Genomic DNA, 27,713 nt, shown 5'->3' with positions numbered 1-27,713 from the left:
GCACAGGTATCCATCCACACAGGTGTCAGCACAGGTATCCATCCACACAGGTGTCAGCACAGGTAGCATCCACACAGATGTTAGCACAGGTATCCATCCACACAGATGTTAGCACAGGTATCCATCCACACAGATGTTAGCACAGGTATCCATCCACACAGATGTTAGCACAGGTATCCATCCACACAGATGTTAGCACAGGTATCCATCCACACAGATGTTAGCACAGGTATCCATCCACACAGATGTTAGCACAGATAAGGGGTAAGCTATAAGCCATTGTGTTGAAGAATGCAGCAATGTTCGTTAGTTTCTATACATGCAACAGTTGAGTATCTTACCCACGGCAAAGAGGCGATTCATGCAATCTTATGGGCTGCCACGCTCAGTTCATCAGAGATTCTGCTTTTAATGTTGGTGAGGTTACCAAATGTATGGTGATGAATCTGCTTCCATATATTGGCAGGGTAATTATGTCTTTATGTTTTCTGTAAATGCAAGATGAAAGAAAGGCAAATTATTAGTGTGCAGCAGGTAAGAATGGCTAGTGGGCAGTGTCCTGCAGGAGCAGGAAAGTAGGGCAAGTAGACAGTGTCCAGCAGTAGCGAGAAAGTATGGTCAGTAAACAAATACCAACAGGAGCAGCTGATAAGTAGTTGTAGGTTGACATGTGAGGGTTATACAACACGACTTTTTCAGGGTTTCCGTACAGAGCCAAGTACCCGTCTTATGCACCGGCTTCCCCATGATGTGATGTACTGACATTCTCATGATGTACTGATATCCTCATGACGCTACGTACCGGCATCCCTCACACGTCACATATCTAGGCCACGTTACTGTCAGGATGGGATGACCAAAACTCGTCCTTAACATTATACACAAAACATTAGAAATCGTCCGTCCAGAAAAAACACAAGTTGGAGATATCATTCGGTCGTGGTTACACGAATTCTTGTGTGTCAGTCAAAACGATGACTATTTCTGACAATGCTGCTCCTGCCTGAGGAAGTAATTCACTAACACGATATTATGGTATTGAATGTATGAATCTCTTCCAATGTTTAACTGAAGTGGACTGTAAGATGAGATGGACGATGCATCTGCTACACAGCACATGGCTCTGTGACTCCTATAGCCACTGTGACTGTAGGTCACGATTCCGCTGCATATCGTCGTACGTAGCGGGTATCTAACATAGCCCAGCGTCTTACATAGCATAACAGAAGATGTCCCGACGATCATAGCCCGTCACAACGTAGCCTGAGCCCAGGTCGTCCGTGAAGGTTCCGCCACAGAGAGCCACATTCTCCTCACTCTGGCTGTACTTGTGTTCGATCTGTTAGAAGAGGACACAGACATATACAGATGTGCAAAACGTACCATTGTATCTAGATTAGTACATGTGTACCGTCTCAAAGTATGGGTAGACAGACAAGCAGACAGGCAGAGACAGAAAGACTGTGATAAAGACTTGGGTAATTAACTTATTATATTAAAAATCTTGGACCAAATATTGAGCAACCTAGATATAATGATACTCCAGCCATAACCTACCCTTGCTACACGTACTTATGATAAACCTAGATCTCCTCACTCATCATTCGATCTCTCTTGCTCTGATGGGTAGAGTATATCATGCCACGAAATTTTTTCCTACTCATAAACTTATTCTGCCTCTATTTCTGTTCGAAATCACTTCAAAGTTGCTATTCGTGGAGTGGACTCACTTTTACATCAAAAGGAAATGTGCCCATTTGATTTTTTCCCCATAGATCTTTCTGGTTTATAAACAAAAGCATCTCAAACAACCTCTCATTTGACTTGTCTTCACTTTTCCGACCAGACTAAGCAGTAGCTAAGTCTCTGGTCGACAATACTCTTTTCTAGTGTTTTATTTTCTGCCTGTTTTGGGTGATTCCACTTCTACCCCTTCTTCACGTCCTCCTACGGAAGCTATGCATGCCTGTTTTTTCTCAGAAGAAAAACCCAAATTCCCCCTTCATCTTGGAAGTGTGCCCTTGTAGAGACCAGCCTTATCGACCCATTATCTGCTATTTCCAAATACTTTGAAACTCCTTAGCGCAAACTTTTTTCAGCACTGATAATCTCATTCCATTCTTTGGGTTACCAATACGGCGCTCGTAGTGCGAGGTTCACTTGTAACGTGGTCTTCTTCGTTTAGGATTTTCATTATTTCGATCGTGATCCATTACATTTCTAGAACATTTGACAAAGTGTCTAACACGTTCTTGCTTACTAAACTTCCATCCTTTGGCTTTTCTACTTCTCTTTGTTCTCTAATGAACAGTTGTCTTTCAATATTGTTCCATTGGTGATCGTTGATGAAGCCATGATTCTTGCTCAACATCAGTGGTGCCCCTAAGGCTTCTGTTCTATCGCCTACACTCTTTTTTGTCTCCACAAATCATCGTTCTGCTTCCTCAAACCCCATTCACTTCAAGGCTCAGGACTCCATTCTATACAGTTCAACTTACTTTCCCTTATCTTTTTATTGTGATACTCTTTTTTTTTAATCTTGCAATGAACATATATCGCCTCTTACGTCGGGTCGATGAGTGAAGCCCGCTTGCGTGAGGTTACTTCGTGAGTGGAAAGTCATCTTCAGCAAAGCTGCATCATCGTCAGGGACGAAAAGAGATACTACATTCTCATCGAGGAATTCCTCATTACAAAGAGGTAAGTCTTTTCCTACCACTCACTGTAATGCAGTTTTATAGCAGCAGGGGCCCTGAAAAGGGGTCCGGGGATTTTATGATGCATTGATCATAATTCAGGCCTGAGTAGCATTACCGGATGGGGAGGCAGAAACCAGGTTAAATTCTATATCGCAAAAATGGAATTTTACTCATATCACTGTGACCCTTAATATCATACTACTGTTCACTTCAAGATACCACAATCTAATCCTGTAACATCATGAATATGAATCTAACCATATCATAACCATATCCTATACTCTAGTTTGGAGACTCCAAATGATAACTGCTAAATCTGCTTCTCAAAAGCTTGGGAAGGGGGGGGGGGGGGTGTGGCAGGGACTTACTTGAGAGCAGCTGTTCAATATCTACGGAAACCTCATTCGCCCAGTAAGGAATGCTGTATATTGTTCTACCTCTTTATCATTAAGAGTGGAATTAAAAGCCTTTACCTTATTAGCTCTCTTGCTGTCATTTCTCTTCAACCATCACATCCCTCAGGTTATTGTCTCTGTCCTACAGATAATACTACGGCGTCGCTCTCGTGTGCCGTCTCTGTCCCAGATCCTGTGATCTGGACCTAACGTGCAGACGCCTGACAGCTGCTTGTGTAAGGTGACCAGCTACATCAGGGGTGACCATCGTTATACCATTTTTTCTCTCACAGCAAAAGTGTAGAGTTTTTTTCCATCTCTTGATTTTCCCTTTAAGAGATGGGTCTATTTACACCTGAGGAGATTACGTTGATGATTCTTTCGTTGTCTTTTCTCGTACTCATTATCTTATACGATCATGACGGAGACATACTCTTACCCATGCCTTGTCAGCTACAATGAGAAAAAAATGAAAAATCGTCTTAGACAGGAATGTTAAGATTACTATAGCTGGTCAAGACCAGAAATAAAAAAGTGTTAACTAAAAGAAAATCATATTGAAGAGATCAAGGGGTAAATAATTTGCTTTTATGGACAAATCATCAGGAAGAGAAACTTTATAGCGGGTTAGGCGGAAGAGGGGGGAGGCACATGCAGGAGTGCTGCAAAGGAACGTGATGGACCAGATCAAAGAGAGCTGACCTTTGGAGCTAATAGCACCATCTAGGCACCATGGGAGAGGAAGATGAATATGAAAATTATCACAGGGTTACTGACGTAGATCTATGCACCAGGAGTATGGCAGGGTAGGACAGTGACCCAGGAGTATGGCAGGGTAGGACAGTGACCCAGGAGTATGGCAGGGTAGGACAGTAAACCAGGAGTATGGCAGGGTAGGACAGTGAACCAGGAGTATGGTAGAGTAGTGAGAGTAATATAGTAGAACACTGAAGTAGGGGAAGTGCAACAGTATATGGGATTGAACAGTGAGAAAGAGTTTGGTAGTGTAGACCAGTGAAGGAGGATGAGTATGGAAGGAATGACTACTGAAGGAGGGTAGGTTTGGTAGACTCACTGGCAAATCTGGTCGTGGGTTAAGCTGCCAGACCCTTGTGAAGGTGTCCTCGCTGGTGGTAAGGACCAACCCCGTCTCCCGGGCTACATCCAGCCCCGTGATGCACCTAACATGTCCACACACCTGCGGGAGGACACCTGCTACATCAAAAGGGTCACAGGTAGGTTTGTGCATCTGTTATATTGTACGTGGTACACACGTACCATATTGGGGTATATTTACTTGAGAGGTCAAGAAAGGGTACATTTGCTTGGAGGTCCTGTGAATATATGAGTTATCTACAGTGTGTATGATGATGTGATCTTTGACCTTACTCTTACAAAATACATATATGAAAGATGATTGCATGTAGTACTTTGATCACCTCTGCCAGCCTAAGAGCCGTAATGATTAAATTGCGAGGCTTGCAACTCCTTGAAATAAATTGATTTGAATATACTAGTTCCGTGTGCAACCTCGACCTGATGTATCAACTATCATCACTAACATTAGCAGGCTCAAGCTTCTAATAATGATTGATTCCATTGATCACATGTTCCTGGCACTTACCTCAGCTACTATTTGTCCGTTCTCGAGGTTGAAAATCCTGAGATGGCCCGACAGGTAGCCAGCCAGCATGTTTCCGCCCCAGGTCGCCAGGCACGTCACGGGGAACCTGTTGCCCAACAACACGCAGGCACAAAAGAGACTTTTAAAGTTGATTAAACTAAGACGAACAGCAAAAATGAAAGAGCCCGCTTCAAACCGAAAATGAAAAATGTCTGAAGGAAATGGTTAACAAACATTCCTATACTAGAATTACGGAGCTACGAGGACTAGTGGAACTGGCATTTCAAACTGGCCATCAGACCACTACGCTACGGATCAGCGATCATTATTCTGATACCTTAGTTACACACGTCTTATAACTTCACCAGCTTCGGCAGGTTATAAACTAGAGTTGTAATTACATAAAAATAAAGCAAACGAAATAATGCAAAAATCATCATTGTAATAGTTTACTGACTACTATCCATTAAGACGCTAAAAGCATTTGGTTCAGCGCTCGTAGCTTCAGAGATAAGCAAGTGAAAAGCTGACTTTTGATAAGTTATATCTCACAAGGGCGCACAGGTGTGCAGCAGACACATTCCACTCTGGTTGAGGAGAGTATAAACAGTGTTCGTGAGCAAGAGTGCTGAAACAGCTATATGAAATCTTGCGACAACGAGTCATAATTGAACTCGTTCACGCCAGCAAAATCAGCGTAAAGAATTCACTACTATAACATTCTCACAACAAACAGATACTCAAAATTGAAAGTTCTATGAATTTACTTATGTCGATAACGTATTATGGAGTCTCTCGAATACTGAATATTTCCCAAATATCACCCTCTTCCACCCCGTTATTGTTCACGAAAATGCTGATGATTCACCTATCGTCAGACTAACTCACGTTACGTAGTGTTTATAGATTTATACAACAAAAGTGATGACGGAAGGTGACACAGGATTACACAGGTTTATTAATGTAAGTACAGGTTGTCAGCACCGGACAGACCACGTGCCACAGAAAACCAACTCTTCAAGGTGGCTCACCCGTACGATTCTATGGAACACATCTTGGCGAGTCCCTTGTTGTCCTGGGCGATGGTGATGTCCCCGGCGTCGTCCCCGCTCACTAGGACCTGCCCGTGGGAGGCCAGGGTGGTGATGGGACGGGCGTGCCACCTCACCTTCTCCACTATACCCATTTCACCTTCCTCGCCCACGTTAATCACAAGGATCTCACCTGTGTGTGTCCCTAAGCGGGCAGAGCGAAGGACGATAATGTATCGTTATGTGACCCACACCTGCCAGTTCCCCTTATGTTACGTGAAGTAGAACGTTTTACATGTCTCCTCAAAAAGCAAAGTCATACTAAAACAGCGTGACCAGCATGGCCGCCAGACTTACCAACACAAATGTATCCGGTGTACAGAGACGCGATGCCCCTGACGAAGGCGTATGGCGCATCCGGAGGAGTCGGTGGGAGGAAGTGGGAGAAGAGGAGGACGGCGCCGTCCCAGTCGTAAATAAAGACGCCAGAGGTGGTAGCCAACACCAGGAGCGCCCGCTCCCTCACCTCCACCCACGACGCCTGCCTCACAACCAGAAATGAGTACACACATACACACCACCACCACTACCACTACCACCACCACCAGTACACACACACACACACACACACACCTCCACCCACGACGCCTGCCTCACAACCAGAAATGAGTACACACATACACACCACCACCACTACCACTACCACCACCACCAGTACACACACACACACACACACACACAACCACTACCACCACTACCACCACAAGTACACACACACACACACACACCACCACCACTACCACTACCACCACCACCAGTACACACACACACACACACACACACACACACACACACACACACAACCACTACCACCACTACCACCACAAGTACACACACACACACACACCACCACCACCACTACCACTACCACCACCACCAGTACACACACACACACACACACACACACACACACACACACACACAACCACTACCACCACTACCACCACAAGTACACACACACACACAACCACTACCACCACTACCACCACAAGTACACACACACACACACACACACCACCACCACTACCACTACCACCACCACCAGTACACACACACACACACACACACACACACACACACACACACACAACCACTACCACCACTACCACCACAAGTACACACACACACACACACCACCACCACCACTACCACTACCACCACCACCAGTACACACACACACACACACACACACACACACACACACACACACACAACCACTACCACCACTACCACCACCAGTACACACACACACACACACACACCACCACCACTACCACCACCACCAGTACACACACACACACACACACACACACACACACACACACACAACCACTACCACCACTACCACCACCAGTACACACACACACACACACACACACACACACCAGTATACACAAACTTCACCAGTATACACCAACACAGACACCTTCCGAAAAAAATGAAATCAATCAAAATTTGTTATATTTATTAGTGAAGGAGAGGCAGCCTAGCTGGGATGGGCCCGATAACGTTATCACTCCTTATCTTGATTTACTCAGTAAATCCCAGACACACAGGTTTATGTGTCCGCCTTTAGTTACACACCTGGCCCCTTCACACACCTGACCCCAACACACTTGGCCACGTACACACACCTGGCCACGCACACACAACTGGCCACGCACACACACCTGACCACGCACACACACACCTGGCCACGTACATACACCTGGCCACGCACCTGCATAACAGTGACACCAGTGGTAGAGGAGACGGCTCCGGTAGCCACAACAAGCTTGGTCTCCACCTCCTGCGTTGTAACAGACACGATGTTCACCTCGTCCTTGTGAAGCACACCTGCATACATCTGAAACACATCACACACATTAACCACGCCTACACTGCCGTTACTACGCCTTATACTCCCGTTACCAAGACCTTTACTCCCATAACCACGCCATAGCCTCTTTTTACCACGCCGTACACTCTCGTTACCATAACTTAGAATCCTGTTACCAAGAACCAAACTCCCGTTACTACGACCTACTCTCCCGTTACCACGTGCCACCTTCCCGTTGCACGCCCTACACGTCCTTTACCATGCCCTTTGCTCCGTTATCACACCCTACATTCCCATTACAAAGCCATACACCGCCGTTGCACGCTGTACGATCTCGTTACCATACCCTACACTCCCGTCACCATGCTCTACTATCCTGTTACCATGTCCTACACTCCCGTTACTACTCCCTGTACTCCCGTTACTCTACCCTACACTCCCGTTACCATGTCCTAAGCTCCCATTACCACACCCTACGCTCCCCCATGTTCCACATTCCCGTTACCACGTCCCACACCTGTTACCACGTTCTGCACTCCCGTTACCACGCTCTACACTCCTGTTACCATGTTCTACGCTTCCGTTACCACGCCCTATCCTCCCGTTATCACGCCCAGCACTCACGTTAAAGCCCGGCACTCCCGTTACCATATCCTTATCGGTAATTAAGACATAGTGGTTACTGATAATGTAGTTCATGTGAGTGTAATGTTTTCAGTTATGTGACGTGATAATGAAATTGTTACTGATTAACGATGACAACCTAATGGCCTATATCGTGTGTGTATCTCTTTATATTCTCGGCCTCTGGCTGCATATAACTGGATAACCTATTCATGATAATTCATTATTATCATTATCATTATTATTACTATTATTATTATTATTATTATTATTATCATTATTATCATTATCATTATTATTATTAGTATTATCATTATTATTATCATTATTATCATTATTATCATTATCATCATTATCATTATCATCATTATTATCATTATCATCATCATTATTATTATTATTATTATTATTATTATTATTATTATTATTATTATTATTATTATTATCATTATTATTATCATTATTATAATTATTTTTATTATTATTATTATTATTTTTTTTTTTTTTTATACTTTGTCGCTGTCTCCCGCGTTTGCGAGGTAGCGCAAGGAAACAGACGAAAGAAATGGCCCAACCCCCCCCCCCCCCATACACATGTATATACATACATCCACACACGCAAATATACATACCTACACAGCTTTCCATGGTTTACCCCAGACGCTTCACATGCCTTGATTCAATCCACTGACAGCACGTCAACCCCGGTATACCACATCGCTCCAATTTACTCTATTCCTTGCCCTCCTTTCACCCTCCTGCATGTTCAGGCCCCGATCACACAAAATCTTTTTCACTCCATCTTTCTACCTCCAATTTGGTCTCCCTCTTCTCCTCGTTCCCTCCACCTCCGACACATATATCCTCTTGGTCAATCTTTCCTCACTCATTCTCTCCATGTGCCCAAACCACTTCAAAACACCCTCTTCTGCTCTCTCAACCACGCTCTTTTTATTTCCACACATCTCTCTTACCCTTACGTTACTCACTCGATCAAACCACCTCACACCACACATTGTCCTCAAACATCTCATTTCCAGCACATCCATCCTCCTGCGCACAACTCTATCCATAGCCCACGCCTCGCAACCATACAACATTGTTGGAACCACTATTCCTTCAAACATACCCATTTTTGCTTTCCGAGATAATGTTCTCGACTTCCACACATTCTTCAAGGCTCCCAGAATTTTCGCCCCCTCCCCCACCCTATGATCCACTTCCGCTTCCATGGTTCCATCCGCTGCCAGATCCACTCCCAGATATCTAAAACACTTCACTTCCTCCAGTTTTTCTCCGTTCAAACTCACCTCCCAATTGACTTGACCCTCAACCCTACTGTACCTAATAACCTTGCTCTTATTCACATTTACTCTTAACTTTCTTCTTTCACACACTTTACCAAACTCAGTCACCAGCTTCTGCAGTTTCTCACATGAATCAGCCACCAGCGCTGTATCATCAGCGAACAACAACTGACTCACTTCCCAAGCTCTCTCATCCCCAACAGACTTCATACTTGCCCCTCTTTCCAAAACTCTTGCATTCACCTCCCTAACAACCCCATCCATAAACAAATTAAACAACCATGGAGACATCACACACCCCTGCCGCAAACCTACATTCACTGAGAACCAATCACTTTCCTCCCTTCCTACACGTACACATGCCTTACATCCTCGATAAAAACTTTTCACTGCTTCTAACAACTTTCCTCCCACCCCATATACTCTTAATACCTTCCACAGAGAATCTCTATCAACTCTATCATATGCCTTCTCCAGATCCATAAATGCTACATACAAATCCATTTGCTTTTCTAAGTATTTGTCACATACATTCTTCAAAGCAAACACCTGATCCACACATCCTCTACCACTTCTGAAACCACACTGCTCTTCCCCAATCTGATGCTCTGTACATGCCTTCACCCTCTCAATCAATACCCTCCCATATAATTTACCAGGAATACTCAACAAACTTATACCTCTGTAATTTGAGCACTCACTCTTATCCCCTTTGCCTTTGTACAATGGCACTATGCACGCATTCCGCCAATCCTCAGGCACCTCACCATGAGTCATACATACATTAAATAACCTTACCAACCAGTCAACAATACAGTCACCCCCTTTTTTAATAAATTCCACTGCAATACCATCCAAACCTGCTGCCTTGCCGGCTTTCATCTTCCGCAAAGCTTTCACTACCTCTTCTCTGTTTACCAAATCATTTTCCCTAACCCTCGCACTTTGCACACCACCTCGACCAAAACACCCTATATCTGCCACTCTATCATCAAACACATTCAACAAACCTTCAAAATACTCACTCCATCTCCTTCTCACATCACCACTACTTGTTATCACCTCCCCATTTGCGCCCTTCACTGAAGTTCCCATTTGCTCCCTTGTCTTACGCACTTTATTTACCTCCTTCCAGAACATCTTTTTATTCTCCCTAACATTTAATGATACTCTCTCACCCCAACTCTCATTTGCCCTTTTTTTCACCTCTTGCACCTTTCTCTTGACCTCCTGTCTCTTTCTTTTATACATCTCCCACTCAATTGCATTTTTTCCCTGCAAAAATCGTCCAAATGCCTCTCTCTTCTCTTTCACTAATACTCTTACTTCTTCATCCCACCACTCACTACCCTTTCTAATCAACCCACCCCCCACTCTTCTCATGCCACAAGCATCTTTTGCGCAATCCATCACTGATTCCCTAAATACATCTCATTCCTCCCCCACTCCCCTTGCTTCCATTGTTCTCACCTTTTTCCATTCTGTACTCAGTCTCTCCTGGTACTTCCTCACACAGGTCTCCTTCTCAAGCTCACTTACTCTCACCACCCTCTTCACCCCAACATTATTATTATTACTATTATTATTATTATTATTATTACTATTATTATTATTATCATTATCATTATAATTATTATCATTATTATTATTATCATTATTATCATTATTAATAATATAATTATTGTTATTATTATCATTATTATTACTATTATCATTATTATCATTATTATTATTATCATTATTATTATTAGTAGTAGTAGTAGTAGCAGTAGTAGTAGTAGTAGTAGTATCATCATAAGTGTTATCATTATCATTATCATTATCACTATCATAATTATTATTGTCATTATTATCATCATTATTGTTATCATTGCTATGATTATTATCATTATCATTATCATTATATATCATTAATATTATCATTATTATTATCATTATTATCATTATCATTATTATTATTATTATTATCATTATTATCATTACCATATTTAATCTATCTATATTTATTTTGCTTTGTCGCTGTCTCCCGCGTCAGCGAGGTAGCGCAAGGAAACAGACGAAAGAATGGCCTAACCCGCCCACATACACATGTATAGACATACACGTCCACACACGCAAATATACATACCTATACATCTCAATGTACACATATATATACACACACAGACATATACATATATACACATGTACATAATTCATACTGTCTGCCTTTATTTGTTCCCATCGCCACCTCGCCACACATGGAATAACATCCCCCTCCCCCCTCATGTGTGCGAGGTAGCGCTAGGAAAAGACACCAAAGGCCCCATTCGTTCACACTCAGTCTCTAGCTGTCATGTAATAATGCACCGAAACCACAGCTCCCTTTACACATCCAGGCCCCACACAACTTTCCATGGTTTACCCCAGACGCTTCACATGCCCTGGTTCAATCCATTGATAGCACGTCGACCCCGGTACACCACATCGTTCCAATTCACTCTATTCCTTGCACGCCTTTCACCCTCCTGCATGTTCAGGCCCCGATCACTCAAAATCTTTTCACTCCAGCTTTCCACCTCCAATTTGGTCTCCCACTTCTCCTCGTTCCCTCCACCTCCGACACATATATCCTCTTGGTCAATCTTTCCTCACTCATTCTCTCCATGTGACCAAACCATTTCAAAACACCCTCTTCTGCTCTCTCAACCACACTCTTTTTATTTCCACACATCTCTCTTACCCTTACATTACTTACTCGATCAAACCACCTCACACTACATATTGTCCTCAAACATCTCATTTCCAGCACATCCACCCTCCTGCGCACAGCTCTATCCATAGCCCACGCCTCGCAACCATACAACATTGCTGGAACCACTATTCCTTCAAACATACCCATTTTTGCTTTCCGAGATAATGTTCTCGACTTCCAAACATTCTTCAAGGCTCCCAGAATTTTCGCCCCCTCCCCCACCCTATGATTCACTTCCGCTTCCATGGTTCCATCCGCTGCCAGATCCACTCCCAGATATCTAAAACACTTTAATTCCTCCAGTTTTTCTCCATTCAAACTTACCTCCCGATTGACTTGACCCTCAACCCTACTGTACCTAATAACCTTGCTCTTATTCACATTTACTCTTAATTTTCTTCTTTCACACACTTTACCAAACTCAGTCACCAGCTTCTGCAGTTTCTTACATGAATCAGCCACCAGCGCTGTATCATAAGCGAACAACAACTGACTCACATCCCAAGCTCTCTCATCCACAACAGACTGCATACTTGCCCCTCTTTCCAAAACTCTTGCATTCACCTCCCTAACAACCCCATCCATAAACAAATCAAACAACCATGGAGACATCACACAAACCTTGCCGCAAACCTACATTCACTGAGAACCAATCACTTTTCTCTCTTCCTACACGTACACATGCCTTACATCCTCGATAAAAACTTTTCACTGCTTCTAACAACTTGCCTCCCACACCATATATTCTTAAAACCTTCCACAGAGAATCTCTATCAACTCTATCATATGCCTCCTCCATATCCATAAATGCTACATACAAATCCATTTGTTTTTCTAAGTATTTCTCACATACATTCTTCAAAGCAAACACCTGAACCATACATCCTCTACCACTTCTGAAACCACTCTTCTCTTCCCCAATCTGATGCTCTGTACATGCCTTCACCCTCTCAATCAATACCCTCCCATATAATTTACCAGGAATACTCAACAAACTTATACCTCTGTAATTTGAGCACTCACTCTTATCCCCTTTGCCTTTGTACAATGGCACTATGCAAGCATTCCGCCAATCCTCAGGCACCTCACCATGAATCATACATACATTAAATAACCTTACCAACCAGTCAACAACACAGTCACCCCCTTTTTTAATAAATTCTACTGCAATACCATCCAAACCTGCTGCCTTGCCGGCTTTCATCTTCCGCAAAGCTTTTACTACCTCTTCTCTGTTTACCAAATCATTTTCCCTAACCCTCTCACTTTGCACACCACCTCGACCAAAACACCCTATATCTGCCACTCTGTCATCAAACACATTCAACAAACCTTCAAAATACTCACTCCATCTCCTTCTCACATCACCACTACTTGTTATCATCTCCCCATTAGCCCCCTTCACTGAAGTTCCCATTTGCTCCCTTGTCTTACGCACTTTATTTACCTCTTTCCAAAACATCTTTTTATTCTCCCTAAAATCTAATGATACTCTCTCACCCCAACTCTCATTTGCCCTCTTTTTCACCTCTTGCACCTTTCTCTTGACCTCCTGCCTCTTTCTTTTATACCTCTCCCACTCAATTGCATTTTTTCCCTGCAAAAATCGTCCAAATGCCTCTCTCTTCTCTTTCACTAATACTCTTACTTCTTCATCCCACCACTCACTACCCTTTCTAATCAACCCACCTCCCACTCTTCTCATGCCACAAGCATCTTTTGCGCAATCCATCACTGATTCCCTAAATACATCCCATTCCTCCCCCACTCCCCTTACTTCCATTGTTCTCACCTTTTTCCATTCTGTACTCAGTCTCTCCTGGTACTTCCTCACACAGGTCTCCTTCCCAAGCTCACTTACTCTCACCACCCTCTTCACCCCAACATTATTATTATTACTATTATTATTATTATTATTATTACTATTATTATTATTATCATTATCATTATAATTATTATCATTATTATTATTATCATTATTATCATTATTAATAATATAATTATTGTTATTATTATCATTATTATTACTATTATCATTATTATCATTATTATTATTATCATTATTATTATTAGTAGTAGTAGTAGTAGCAGTAGTAGTAGTAGTAGTAGTATCATCATAAGTGTTATCATTATCATTATCATTATCACTATCATAATTATTATTGTCATTATTATCATCATTATTGTTATCATTGCTATGATTATTATCATTATCATTATCATTATATATCATTAATATTATCATTATTATTATCATTATTATCATTATCATTATTATTATTATTATTATCATTATTATCATTACCATATTTAATCTATCTATATTTATTTTGCTTTGTCGCTGTCTCCCGCGTCAGCGAGGTAGCGCAAGGAAACAGACGAAAGAATGGCCTAACCCGCCCACATACACATGTATAGACATACACGTCCACACACGCAAATATACATACCTATACATCTCAATGTACACATATATATACACACACAGACATATACATATATACACATGTACATAATTCATACTGTCTGCCTTTATTTGTTCCCATCGCCACCTCGCCACACATGGAATAACATCCCCCTCCCCCCTCATGTGTGCGAGGTAGCGCTAGGAAAAGACACCAAAGGCCCCATTCGTTCACACTCAGTCTCTAGCTGTCATGTAATAATGCACCGAAACCACAGCTCCCTTTACACATCCAGGCCCCACACAACTTTCCATGGTTTACCCCAGACGCTTCACATGCCCTGGTTCAATCCATTGATAGCACGTCGACCCCGGTACACCACATCGTTCCAATTCACTCTATTCCTTGCACGCCTTTCACCCTCCTGCATGTTCAGGCCCCGATCACTCAAAATCTTTTCACTCCAGCTTTCCACCTCCAATTTGGTCTCCCACTTCTCCTCGTTCCCTCCACCTCCGACACATATATCCTCTTGGTCAATCTTTCCTCACTCATTCTCTCCATGTGACCAAACCATTTCAAAACACCCTCTTCTGCTCTCTCAACCACACTCTTTTTATTTCCACACATCTCTCTTACCCTTACATTACTTACTCGATCAAACCACCTCACACTACATATTGTCCTCAAACATCTCATTTCCAGCACATCCACCCTCCTGCGCACAGCTCTATCCATAGCCCACGCCTCGCAACCATACAACATTGCTGGAACCACTATTCCTTCAAACATACCCATTTTTGCTTTCCGAGATAATGTTCTCGACTTCCAAACATTCTTCAAGGCTCCCAGAATTTTCGCCCCCTCCCCCACCCTATGATTCACTTCCGCTTCCATGGTTCCATCCGCTGCCAGATCCACTCCCAGATATCTAAAACACTTTAATTCCTCCAGTTTTTCTCCATTCAAACTTACCTCCCGATTGACTTGACCCTCAACCCTACTGTACCTAATAACCTTGCTCTTATTCACATTTACTCTTAATTTTCTTCTTTCACACACTTTACCAAACTCAGTCACCAGCTTCTGCAGTTTCTTACATGAATCAGCCACCAGCGCTGTATCATAAGCGAACAACAACTGACTCACATCCCAAGCTCTCTCATCCACAACAGACTGCATACTTGCCCCTCTTTCCAAAACTCTTGCATTCACCTCCCTAACAACCCCATCCATAAACAAATCAAACAACCATGGAGACATCACACAAACCTTGCCGCAAACCTACATTCACTGAGAACCAATCACTTTTCTCTCTTCCTACACGTACACATGCCTTACATCCTCGATAAAAACTTTTCACTGCTTCTAACAACTTGCCTCCCACACCATATATTCTTAAAACCTTCCACAGAGAATCTCTATCAACTCTATCATATGCCTCCTCCATATCCATAAATGCTACATACAAATCCATTTGTTTTTCTAAGTATTTCTCACATACATTCTTCAAAGCAAACACCTGAACCATACATCCTCTACCACTTCTGAAACCACTCTTCTCTTCCCCAATCTGATGCTCTGTACATGCCTTCACCCTCTCAATCAATACCCTCCCATATAATTTACCAGGAATACTCAACAAACTTATACCTCTGTAATTTGAGCACTCACTCTTATCCCCTTTGCCTTTGTACAATGGCACTATGCAAGCATTCCGCCAATCCTCAGGCACCTCACCATGAATCATACATACATTAAATAACCTTACCAACCAGTCAACAACACAGTCACCCCCTTTTTTAATAAATTCTACTGCAATACCATCCAAACCTGCTGCCTTGCCGGCTTTCATCTTCCGCAAAGCTTTTACTACCTCTTCTCTGTTTACCAAATCATTTTCCCTAACCCTCTCACTTTGCACACCACCTCGACCAAAACACCCTATATCTGCCACTCTGTCATCAAACACATTCAACAAACCTTCAAAATACTCACTCCATCTCCTTCTCACATCACCACTACTTGTTATCATCTCCCCATTAGCCCCCTTCACTGAAGTTCCCATTTGCTCCCTTGTCTTACGCACTTTATTTACCTCTTTCCAAAACATCTTTTTATTCTCCCTAAAATCTAATGATACTCTCTCACCCCAACTCTCATTTGCCCTCTTTTTCACCTCTTGCACCTTTCTCTTGACCTCCTGCCTCTTTCTTTTATACCTCTCCCACTCATTTGCATTATTTCCCTGCAAAAATCGTCCAAATGCCTCTCACTTCTCTTTCACTAATAATCTTTACTTCTTCATCCCACCACTCACTACCTTTTCTAATCAACCCACCTCCCACGCTTCTCATGCCACAAGCATCTTTTGTGCAAGCCATCACTGCTTCCCTAAATACATCCCATTCCTCCCCCACTCCCCTTACCTCCTTTGTTCTCACCTTTTTCCATTCTGTACTCAGTCTCTCCTGGTACTTCCTCACACAAGTCTCCTTCCCAAGCTCACTTACTCTCACCACTCTTATCATTATTATTGTTATTATCATTATTATCATTATTTTTATCATTATTATTATTATTATTATTATTATTATTATTATTATTATTATTATTATTATTATTACTACTACTACTATCATCATTATCATAATCATCATTATTATTACTATTATTATTATTATCATTATTATTATCATTATTATCATTATCATCATTATCAGCATTAATATTACTATTATCATTATCATAATTATTATCATTATTAGCATTATTAGCATTATTATTATTATTATTATTATTATTATTATTATTATTATTATTATTATTATTATTATTATTTTTTTTTTATTATTATTATTATTATTATTATTATTATTATTATTATTATTATTATTATTATCATTATTATTATTATTATCATTATTATTAATATCATTGTTATCATTATTATTATTATCATTATCATTATGATGATGATGACGATGATGATGATGACAGACGAGGAAGTAGAACAGACAAACCTCTCCATTGACAAAGATGCGACATATATTGTTGGGAAGGAGAGAAGCTGATGACCTCAGCAGCACTGTCTTTTCCCTCTCGTACATGTTGAAATGCAACTCTTGAACCCTTAACGAATAGGACTGAACCCTAAACTTCTAACATGTGAGGGTTGAACCCAGGGCCTCCTGCGGACGGTAGTTGAACCTTAATCTTCACCCGATGATGGTTGAGTCCTGGACCTCCTGCAGGTGGGTTGAGCTCTGAGCTTTCGGCGGAAGGGGAATGAGTCCTGAACCTCCGAAAGATGAGGGTGGAACCCTGAACCTCTGGCAGATGGAGGTTGAGCTCAGATGCCTCAACAAATTTGTGTGTGGTTCACCATGGGAGGAGAGAAGATCGGCTCACTGTGGGAGAAGGGTTGACAGTTTCAGTGAGGAAGGAAAGAAGACTGGTTCACTGTGGAGGAAGGGGTGACTCTATCGTTGTGTGAGTGCAGATGACTGGTTAATCGTCTGCAAACAGAGGTGGGATCATCCTTGAGCCAGAGGAGATCAACACACCCGAACAGTACAAGCAAGAACCAAGGTTATCATGAGCAGAATATATCAAGGATGGTAGTAAGGTTTCGCTGAACGACTCATCTACTTATGGACATCCACATCAACCTCTGGCTATACACATACACACACACACACACACACACACACACACACACAGACACACACACACACACACACAGACACACACACACACACACACACACACACACACACACTTTATATAGTGTACCCCAGTGTGCCGTCAGCGCAAAAGAACAATAAATGAGACAAACTATACCTTGACAAATATAAAATCAATATTTAAGTACATTCATAAGAAAATATTGAACAAATTGTTTACATCCCATATTAGACCAAAACCATAATCTACGTCTCAAGTTTGGTCACCTATTCAAGAAGTGTAAAGAACTATTACAAGTCCAGAGGAAGGAAAGAATGATGGTACGAGACTCAACAGAGCTGAGGTACAGTAAGATGTCAGAGGCCACAAATTTTTTCACTGTTGAAAGAAGGGTTAGGAGTGATCTGATCACACCAGTTAAGTTTTTAAAGTAGTTTGATGATGTCAGCAGCGAACAGTTCTTCAAAAGGTGCAAGTATATAATTATCAGGGGCCATACCATGTAATCAAGGAAGAAACTTGTTAGAATAGATGTAAAGAAGTAATCTTTAAAGTATAAAAGTAGCGGATGAATATATTAAACTCTGATAAAATTGTAAATGTAGACAGCATACAGCTTTCAAAGTTTTATGATAGTAGAGATAGTTCAAGACATGGAGCCCTAAACGTGTTGAACTCTACCGCCAGATCGTACAAATACGTAATTACGTGCACAAACCCTCCAGACTGAGACCTTCAAAAGCAAGCTACAGAGGGCGACAAAGTGGAAAATAAAACATACACAAAGGGGCAGATTTCCATCCACTGTCAGAACCACAAGAGGGATCAACCAAAGGTACAGCTATGCTAAGGTTATATGGCGGAATGTAGAAGTCTGGAGGGAAATGTGTTGGAACGTAAAGGATATGAGGGAGAAGTCGCACCATCAAAGGCTGCTGCAATGGAACAGCCAGAGATGAAAGGATGTCTCAACAATCATAGAGAAGCAAAAAGCCAATCGAAGGAAGGTTATAGAACAAAGACATGTCACACCCTGTCTAATGTTTCGAGATGTGCAGGTCCTCAACGTAAGATTTACTAAAATCCTTCAGAGAAAAGGCCAAGAATTGTCACATAATAGACGTAGGGAAGAAAGAATTCTACCCCCGTATTCCACACGTGTAGTAGAAGGCGACTAAAGGGGGCGGGAGCGGAGAGCTGAATCCATTCCTTCTTGTATCTTAATTTCTTGATTAGAAATAGCAGAATGAAATAAGCAGGGAACGCTCATCCTCCTCGCAGGCTCAGACTGGGGTGTCTGAATGTGTTTGGATGCAACCAAGATGAGAAGAAAGGAGAGATAGATAATACGTTTGAGGAAAGAAACCTTGATGTTCCGGCTCTAAGTGAAACAAAGCTCAAAGGTAAAGGGGAAAAGTGGTTTCGGAAAGCCTTGGAAGAAAAGTCAGGAATTGGTGAGAGGACAAGAACTAAGGAAGGTGTAACATTACTCTTGAAGAAGGAGTTGTAGGAGTGTGTGATGTAGTGCAAGAAGGTAAATTCTAGACTGACGTAGGTAAAACTGAAAGTGAATACCATTAGTGTTTATACACCTGGTCATGAGAAGAGAGATTATGAGAGGCAAGTATTTTGGGGGCAGCTGAGAGAGCACGTGAGCGGTTTTGGTGTTAAGAAAAAAAATAGTGACGGGTGATATAAATGCGAAGGTAAGTAATGTGGCAGTTGAGGGTACAATTGGGGCGCCTGGGGTATTCAGCGTTATGAATGGAAATAGTAAACAGCTTGTGGAGTTGTGCTGAAAAAGATCTCGTGATTGGGAATACCTGGTTTAAAAAAGGGGGATATACACAAGAATACGTATGTGAATAGGAGAGATGGTCAACGGGCATCATTAGATTGCAAAAGAATTCGTAGGCATTTCAGAAAGAGACTTACGGATGTAAATGTTCTGAAAGGGACAGCTAGTGGAATATCTGATCACTATTTTGTGGAGGCGAGAGTAAAGATTTGTAGGGGTTTTCGAAATAGAGGAAACAATGTCAGGGAGAGAAGAGTGGTGAGAGTAAGCGAGTTTGAAAAGGAGATTTTTGAGAAGAAACGTCCGAGGTATTGGCGTAGAATGGCAAAATGTGAGCATAAATAAAACGAGTGGAGTGGGTGAGGGATAGGGGGTATTTAGGGAAGCAGAGATGGCATGTGCAAGAGATGTATGTGGTATGCGAAAGGTGGGAGGTGGGCAGATTAGAAAGGGTTGAGTGGTGGAGTGAAGTAAAATTGCCGGAGAATGAGAAAAGAGAGGCGTTTGGGTTATACTTAGAGGGAGGGAATGCAAATAATTCGGAGATGTATGAGAGAAAGTGGCAGAAAGTCAGGAGGAAAGTGCAGGGATTGAAAAAGAGGGCTAATGGAAGTTCTGGTTACAGAGTATCCGTAAACTTTAGGGAGAATAAAAAGATATTTTGGAAAGAAGTAAATAAAGTGCGCAAGACAAAAGCACAAATGGGAACATCGGTGAAGGGAGCAAAATGGGAAGTGGTAACAGGTCGTGATTAAGTGAAGTGAGATGATGTAAGTATTTTGAAGGATTGTTAAATGTGTTTGATAATAGAGTGGCATATGTAGGGTCTTTTGGGTGAGGTGATATGCGAAGTGATAGAGTCATGGAGAGTGCCTCAGTGAAGAGAGAAGTTAGTGAAAATCTTACGGAAGGTGAAATGCGGCAAAGCAGCTGGAGTGGATGTATTGCTGTTGAATTTATTAAGAAAGAGAGTGACCGTGTTTTTGATTGGTTGGTAAGGACATTCATTGTATGTAAGAATCATGGTGGAGTGCCTGAGGATTGGCGGAACGCAGTAAGTACCACTTGATTTAACGGCAAGGGGGGATAAAAGTGTGTTAAAACTACAGAGGCACCAGTTTGTTGAGTATAACTGGTAAGTTGAATAGGAGGGTATTAATTGGAAGAAGGCATGTACAAAGCATCGGACTTGGGAGGAGCAGTGTGGGTTTAGAAGTGGTAGAGGATGTGTGGATTAGGTGTTTGGCTCGACGAATGTGTGTGATAAATATTTAGTGAAAAAGATGGATCTGTATGTAGCATCTATGGATCTGAAAAAGGCATATGATGGAGTTGATAGATATATGATGCGGGAGGTAAGCTGCTAGAAGCAGTGAGAAGTTCTTATCAAGGGTGTAAGGCTTGAGTAAGTGTAGGACTAGAGAAGAGTGATGGGTTCCAAGTGAAGGTTGGTCAGCGGCAGGGGTGTGTGATGCCACAATGGTTGTTTGATTTGTTTATGGATGGGGTGGTTAGGGAGGTAAATGCAAGATTCTTGAAGAGAGGGGCGAGTATGTTGTTTGTTGGGGATAAGAGGGCCTGGGAAGGGAGTCAGTTGTTGTTGGCTGATGATACGGCACTGGTGGCAGATTTAAGTTAGAACCTACAGAAGCTGATGACCGAGATTGGAAAAATGTGTGAAAGGAGAAAGTTGAGAGTAAATGTGAATAAAAGCAAGGTTATCAGGTTCAGCAGGGTTGAGGGACGAGTTAATTGAAATATAAATTTAGATAGAGATAAATTGAAGTGAAGTGTCTTAGATATCTGGGAGCGGACTTGGCAGCAACTGGAACCATTGAAGCGGAAGTGTGAGTTATAGGGCGGGTGAGGGGGCGAAGGCTCTGGGAGCGATGATGGATGGGTGGAAGAGAGAGCTTCATCTCGTAGAGCAAAAATGGGTATGTTTGAAGGAATATATATATATATATATATATATATATATATATATATATATATATATATATATATATATATATATATATATATATATATATATATATATATATATATATATATATATATACATATTCTTTTTTTAAACTTCGCCATTTCCCACGTCAGCGAGGTAGCGTTAAGAACAGAGGACTGGGCCTTTGTGGAATATTCTCACCTGGCCCCACTCTGTTCCTTCTTTTGGAAAAAAAAAAAAAAGAGAGGGGAGGATTTCCAGCCCCCCGCTACCTCCCCTTTTAGTCGCCTTCTACGACACGCAGGGAATACGTGGGAAGTATTCTTAATCCCCTATCCCCAGGGATAATATATATATATATATATATATATATACATATATATATATATGTATATATATATACATCATACAAAGCTCCAACAGCCAGGATCGAACCTGTGACCCCTTGTGCAAGAGGCAGGCATGCTAACCGCTAGGCTAAGGGACTGTATAATAGGAAACAACTATTCGAAATACTAGGTACTCGAATACCCTTCGTCTCACAATGGTGAGCAACGGGGTCTATCGGTTGTTTCCGAACAGAACATATATATATATATATATATATATATATATATATATATATATATATATATATATATATATATATATATATATATATATATATATATATATTTTTTTTTTTTTTTTTCTTTTTTTATTAACTATTCGCCATTTCCCGCGCCAGCGAGGTAGCGTTGAGAACAGAGGACTGGGCCCCTGAGGGAACATCCTCACCTAGCCCCCTTCTCTGTTCCTTCTTTTGGAAAATTAAAAAAAAAAAAAACGAAAGGGGAGGATTTCCAGCCCCCCCGCTCCTTCCCCTTTTAGTCGCCTTCTACGACACGCAGGGAATACGTGGGAAGTATTCTTTCTCCCCTATCCCCAGGGATAATATATATATATATATATATATATATATATATATATATATATATATATATATATAAATATATATATATATATATATATATATATATATATATATATATATATATATATATTGCTTTGTCGCTGTCTCCCGCGTTTGCGAGGTAGCGCAAGGAAACAGACGAAAGAAATGGCCCAACCCACCCCCATACACATGTATATACATACACGTCCACACACGCAAATATACATACCCATACATCTCAATGTACACATATATATATACACACATAGACACATACATATATACACATGCACACAATTCACACTGTCTGCCTTTATTCATTTCCATCGCCACCTGGCCACACATGGAATAACATCCCCCTCCCCCCTCATGTGTGCGAGGTAGCACTAGGAAAAGACGACAAAGAACCCATTCGTTCACACTCAGTCTCTAGCTGTCATGTAATAATGCCCGAAACCATAGCTCCATTTCCACATCCAGGCCCACACAACTTTCCATGGTTTACCCCAGACGCTTCACATGCCCTGATTCAATCCACTGACAGCACTTCGACCCCGGTATACCACATCGATCCAATTCACTCTATTCCTTGCCCGCCTTTCACCCTCCTGCATGTTCAGGCCCCGATCACTCAAAATCTTTTTCACTCCATCTTTCCACCTCCAATTTGGTCTCCCACTTCTCCTCGTTCCCTCCACCTCCGACACATATATCCTCTTGGTCAATCTTTCCACACTCATTCTTTCCATGTGCCCAAACCATTTCAAAACACCCTCTTCTGCTCTCTCAACCACCCTCTTTTTATTTCCACACATCTCTCTTACCCTTACATTACTTACTCGATCAAACCATCTCACACCACATATTGTCCTCAAACATCTCATTTCCAGCACATCCACCCTCCTGCGCACAACTCTATCCATAGCCCACGCCTCGCAACCATACAACATTGTTGGAACCACTATTCCTTCAAACATACCCATTTTTGCTTTCGGAAATAATGTTCTCGACTTCCACACATTCTTCAAGGCTCCCAGGATTTTCGCCCCCTCCCCCAACCTATGATTCACTTCCGCTTCCATGGTTCCATCCGCTGCCAGATCCACTCCCAGATATCTAAAACACTTTACTTCCTCCAGTTTTTCTCCATTCAAACCACTTACCTCCCAATTGACTTGACCCTCAACCCTACTGTACCTAATAACCTTGCTCTTATTCACATCTACTCCTAACTTTCTTCTTTCACACACTTTACCAAACTCAGTCACCAGCTTCTGCAGTTTCTCATATGAATCAGCCACCAGCGCTGTATCATCAGCGAACAACAATATATATATATATATATATATATATATATATATATATATATATATATATATATATATATATATATATATATATATATATATATATATATATATATATATATATATATATATCATACTTTGCCGCTGCCTCCAGCAAGGAAACAGACGAAAGAATGGCCCAACACACCCACATACACATGTATATACATACACGCCCACACACGCACATATACATACAAAGACATATACATATATGCAAATGTACATATTCATACTTGCTGCCTTCGTCCATTCTCGTCGCCACCCCGCCACACATGAAATGGCACCCCCCCCCCTCTCCCATGCTCGCGCGTGCGAGGTTGTGCTAGGAAAAGACAACAAAGGCCACATTCGTTCACACTCAGTCCCTAGCTGTCATGTGTAATGCACCGAAACCACAGCTCCCTTTCCACATCTAGACCCCATAAAACTTTCCATCGATTCCCCCATACGCTTCACATGCCCTGGTTCAATCAATCAATCAATATATATATATATATATATATATATATATATATATATATATATATATATATATATATATATATATATATATATATATATTTGCTTTGTCGCTGTCTCCCGCGTTTGCGAGGTAGCGCAAGGAAACAGACGAAAGAAATGGCCCAACCCACCCCCATACACATGTATATACATACGTCCACACACGCAAATATACATACCTACACAGCTTTCCATGGTTTACCCCAGACGCTTCACATGCCCTGATTCAATCCACTGACAGCACGTCAACCCCGGTATACCACATCGATCCAATTCACTCTATTCCTTGCACGCCTTTCACCCTCCTGCATGTTCAGGCCCCGGTCACACAAAATCTTTTTCACTCCATCTTTCCACCTCCAATTTGGTCTCCCACTTCTCCTCGTTCCCTCCACCTCCGACACATATATCTTCTTGGTCAATCTTTCCTCACTCATTCTCTCCATGTGCCCAAACCATTTCAAAACACCCTCTTCTGCTCTCTCAACCACGCTCTTTCTATTTCCACACATCTCTCTTACCCTTACGTTACTTACTCGATCAAACCACCTCACACCACACATTGTCCTCAAACATCTCATTTCCAGCACATCCACCCTCCTGCGCACAACTCTATCCATAGTCCACGCCTCGCAACCATACAACATTGTTGGAGCCACTATTCCTTCAAACATACCCATTTTTGCTTTCCGAGATAATGTTCTCGACTTCCACACATTCTTCAAGGCTCCCAGAATTTTCGCCCCCTCCCCCATCCTATGATCCACTACCGCTTCCACGGTTCCATCCGCTGCCAGATCCACTCCCAGATATCTAAAACACTTTACTTCCTCCAGTTTTTCTCCATTCAAACTTACCTCCCAATTGACTTGACCCTCAACCCTACTGTACCTAATAACCTTGCTCTTATTCACATTTACTCTTAACTTTCTTCTTTCACACACTTTACCAAACTCAGTCACCAGCTTCTGCAGTTTCTCACATGAATCAGCCACCAGCGCTGTATCATCAGCGAACAACAACTGACTCACTTCCCAAGCTCTCTCATCCCCAACAGACTTCATACTTGCCCCTCTTTCCAAAACTCTTGCATTCACCTCTCTAACAACCCCATCCATAAACAAATTAAACAACCATGGAGACATCACACACCCCTGCCGCAAACCTACATTCACTGAGAACCAATCACTTTCCTCTCTTCCTACACGTACACATGCCTTACATCCTCGATAAAAACTTTTCACTGCTTCTAACAACTTGCCTCCCACACCATATATTCTTAATACCTTTCACAGAGCATCTCTATCAACTCTATCATATGCCTTCTCCAGATCCATAAATGCTACATACAAATCCATTTGCTTTTCTAAGTATTTCTCATATATATATATATATATATATATATATATATATATATATATATATATATATATATATATATATATATATATATATATGAGAGAGCAGAAGAGGGTGTTTTGAAATGGTTTGGGCACATGGAGAGAATGAGTGAGGAAAGATTGACCAAGAGGATATATGTGTCGGAGGTGGAGGGAACGAGGAGAAGAGGGAGACCAAATTGGAGGTGGAAAGATGGAGTGAAAAAGATTTTGTGTGATCGGGGCCTGAACATGCAGGAGGGTGTAAGGAGGGCAAGGAATAGAGTGAATTGGAGCGATGTGGTATACAGGGGTTGACGTGCTGTCAGTGGAGTGAATCAAGGCATGTGAGGCGTCTGGGGTGGACCATGGAAAGCTGTGTAGGTATGTATACACGTGCGTGGACATGTGTATGTACATGTGTATGGGGGGGGGGGGGTGGGGCCATTTCTTTCGTCTGTTTCCTTGCGCTACCTCGCAGACGCGGGAGACAGCGACAAAGTATAAAAAAAAAAAAAAAAAAAAAAAAAAAAATATATATATATATATATATATATATATATATATATATATATATATATATATATATATATATATATATATATATATATATATATATATATATATATATATATATATAATTTCTTCACTCTTCTGTATATATATGCAGACACACCCTAGCCTATGCCTGTTATCCGTCACATATGTATATTTTGCCTTCCAAACAAGTTTTTTTCAAATTTGTTACACAGAAATGTATATGCACTCACATACATATGTATACCTCACTAGCTTAAAGACAGTACGAGGGCAGTTACCTTCCGTGCTCTTCTTACCTTTGTTGCCTCTGCTCCTCACATGTTGTCTGTACCAGGAACGCGAGTTGCTTAGCAACCGGCCCAACACTGCTCACAACACATGCACTCGCACCTCATTGCACCAGGTGGCACCACTGAAAATGCAATAAGGAACACATTAACATAATGCGAGTGAAGATTACAGAGGAGGAACCAGATTTGTTCTTAACTGATGGTGTACAGTTATTGTACACTGTGGCTTAATATTATACAGACAAATATTAAGATCTTCATAACATCTATAAATATGTACTGCTAGGAAGATTTGTAACTGTACAGATGCATAATATTGACGGTGTGCGTTCATATCTTATCTGCGAGTGTACCCTCCTCTGCATTTCACACTGTGAATCCGGAATAATCAAGTCCTTTGATTACGTACACAATATATCTGTTTGTATGTGATAATGTACAATAGTTTGATAAGAGTGCTGCAAACCGGTATCACCTACTGAATACTATTCTTATTATGTAAGACGAGGAAATTAAACTTCATGTTTATAAGTTAAACTTTACGCTGCGATATGTCAGACCTTACACAGAATACTTATTGTATTGTAAA

The 27,713-nt window shown here is 41.5% G+C and overlaps 1 protein-coding gene across 1 annotated transcript; it reads right to left on the bottom strand.

Moving 5' to 3' along the window:
* Positions 1-259: 259 nt before the first annotated feature.
* On the bottom strand, positions 260-27,246 carry LOC139756654 (WD repeat-containing protein 54-like). Its single transcript, XM_071676315.1, has 8 exons — positions 27,131-27,246; positions 17,722-18,108; positions 7,530-7,655; positions 6,107-6,290; positions 5,750-5,954; positions 4,719-4,824; positions 4,170-4,292; positions 260-1,339 (listed from the first exon to the last, which is right to left on the bottom strand). Exons 2-8 carry the CDS (start codon positions 17,806-17,808, stop codon positions 1,211-1,213), a joined length of 960 nt encoding a protein of 319 aa, XP_071532416.1. The 5' UTR covers positions 17,809-18,108; positions 27,131-27,246; the 3' UTR covers positions 260-1,210.
* Between the last annotated feature and the right edge of the window lie 467 nt (positions 27,247-27,713).

The sequence above is a fragment of the Panulirus ornatus genome, chromosome 23 (genome assembly GCF_036320965.1).
Source record: "Panulirus ornatus isolate Po-2019 chromosome 23, ASM3632096v1, whole genome shotgun sequence".
Taxonomy (NCBI): Eukaryota; Metazoa; Arthropoda; class Malacostraca; order Decapoda; family Palinuridae; genus Panulirus; species Panulirus ornatus.
The sequence above is the reverse complement of the archived record's forward strand: the minus strand, read 5'-3'. Positions and strand labels throughout refer to the sequence as shown.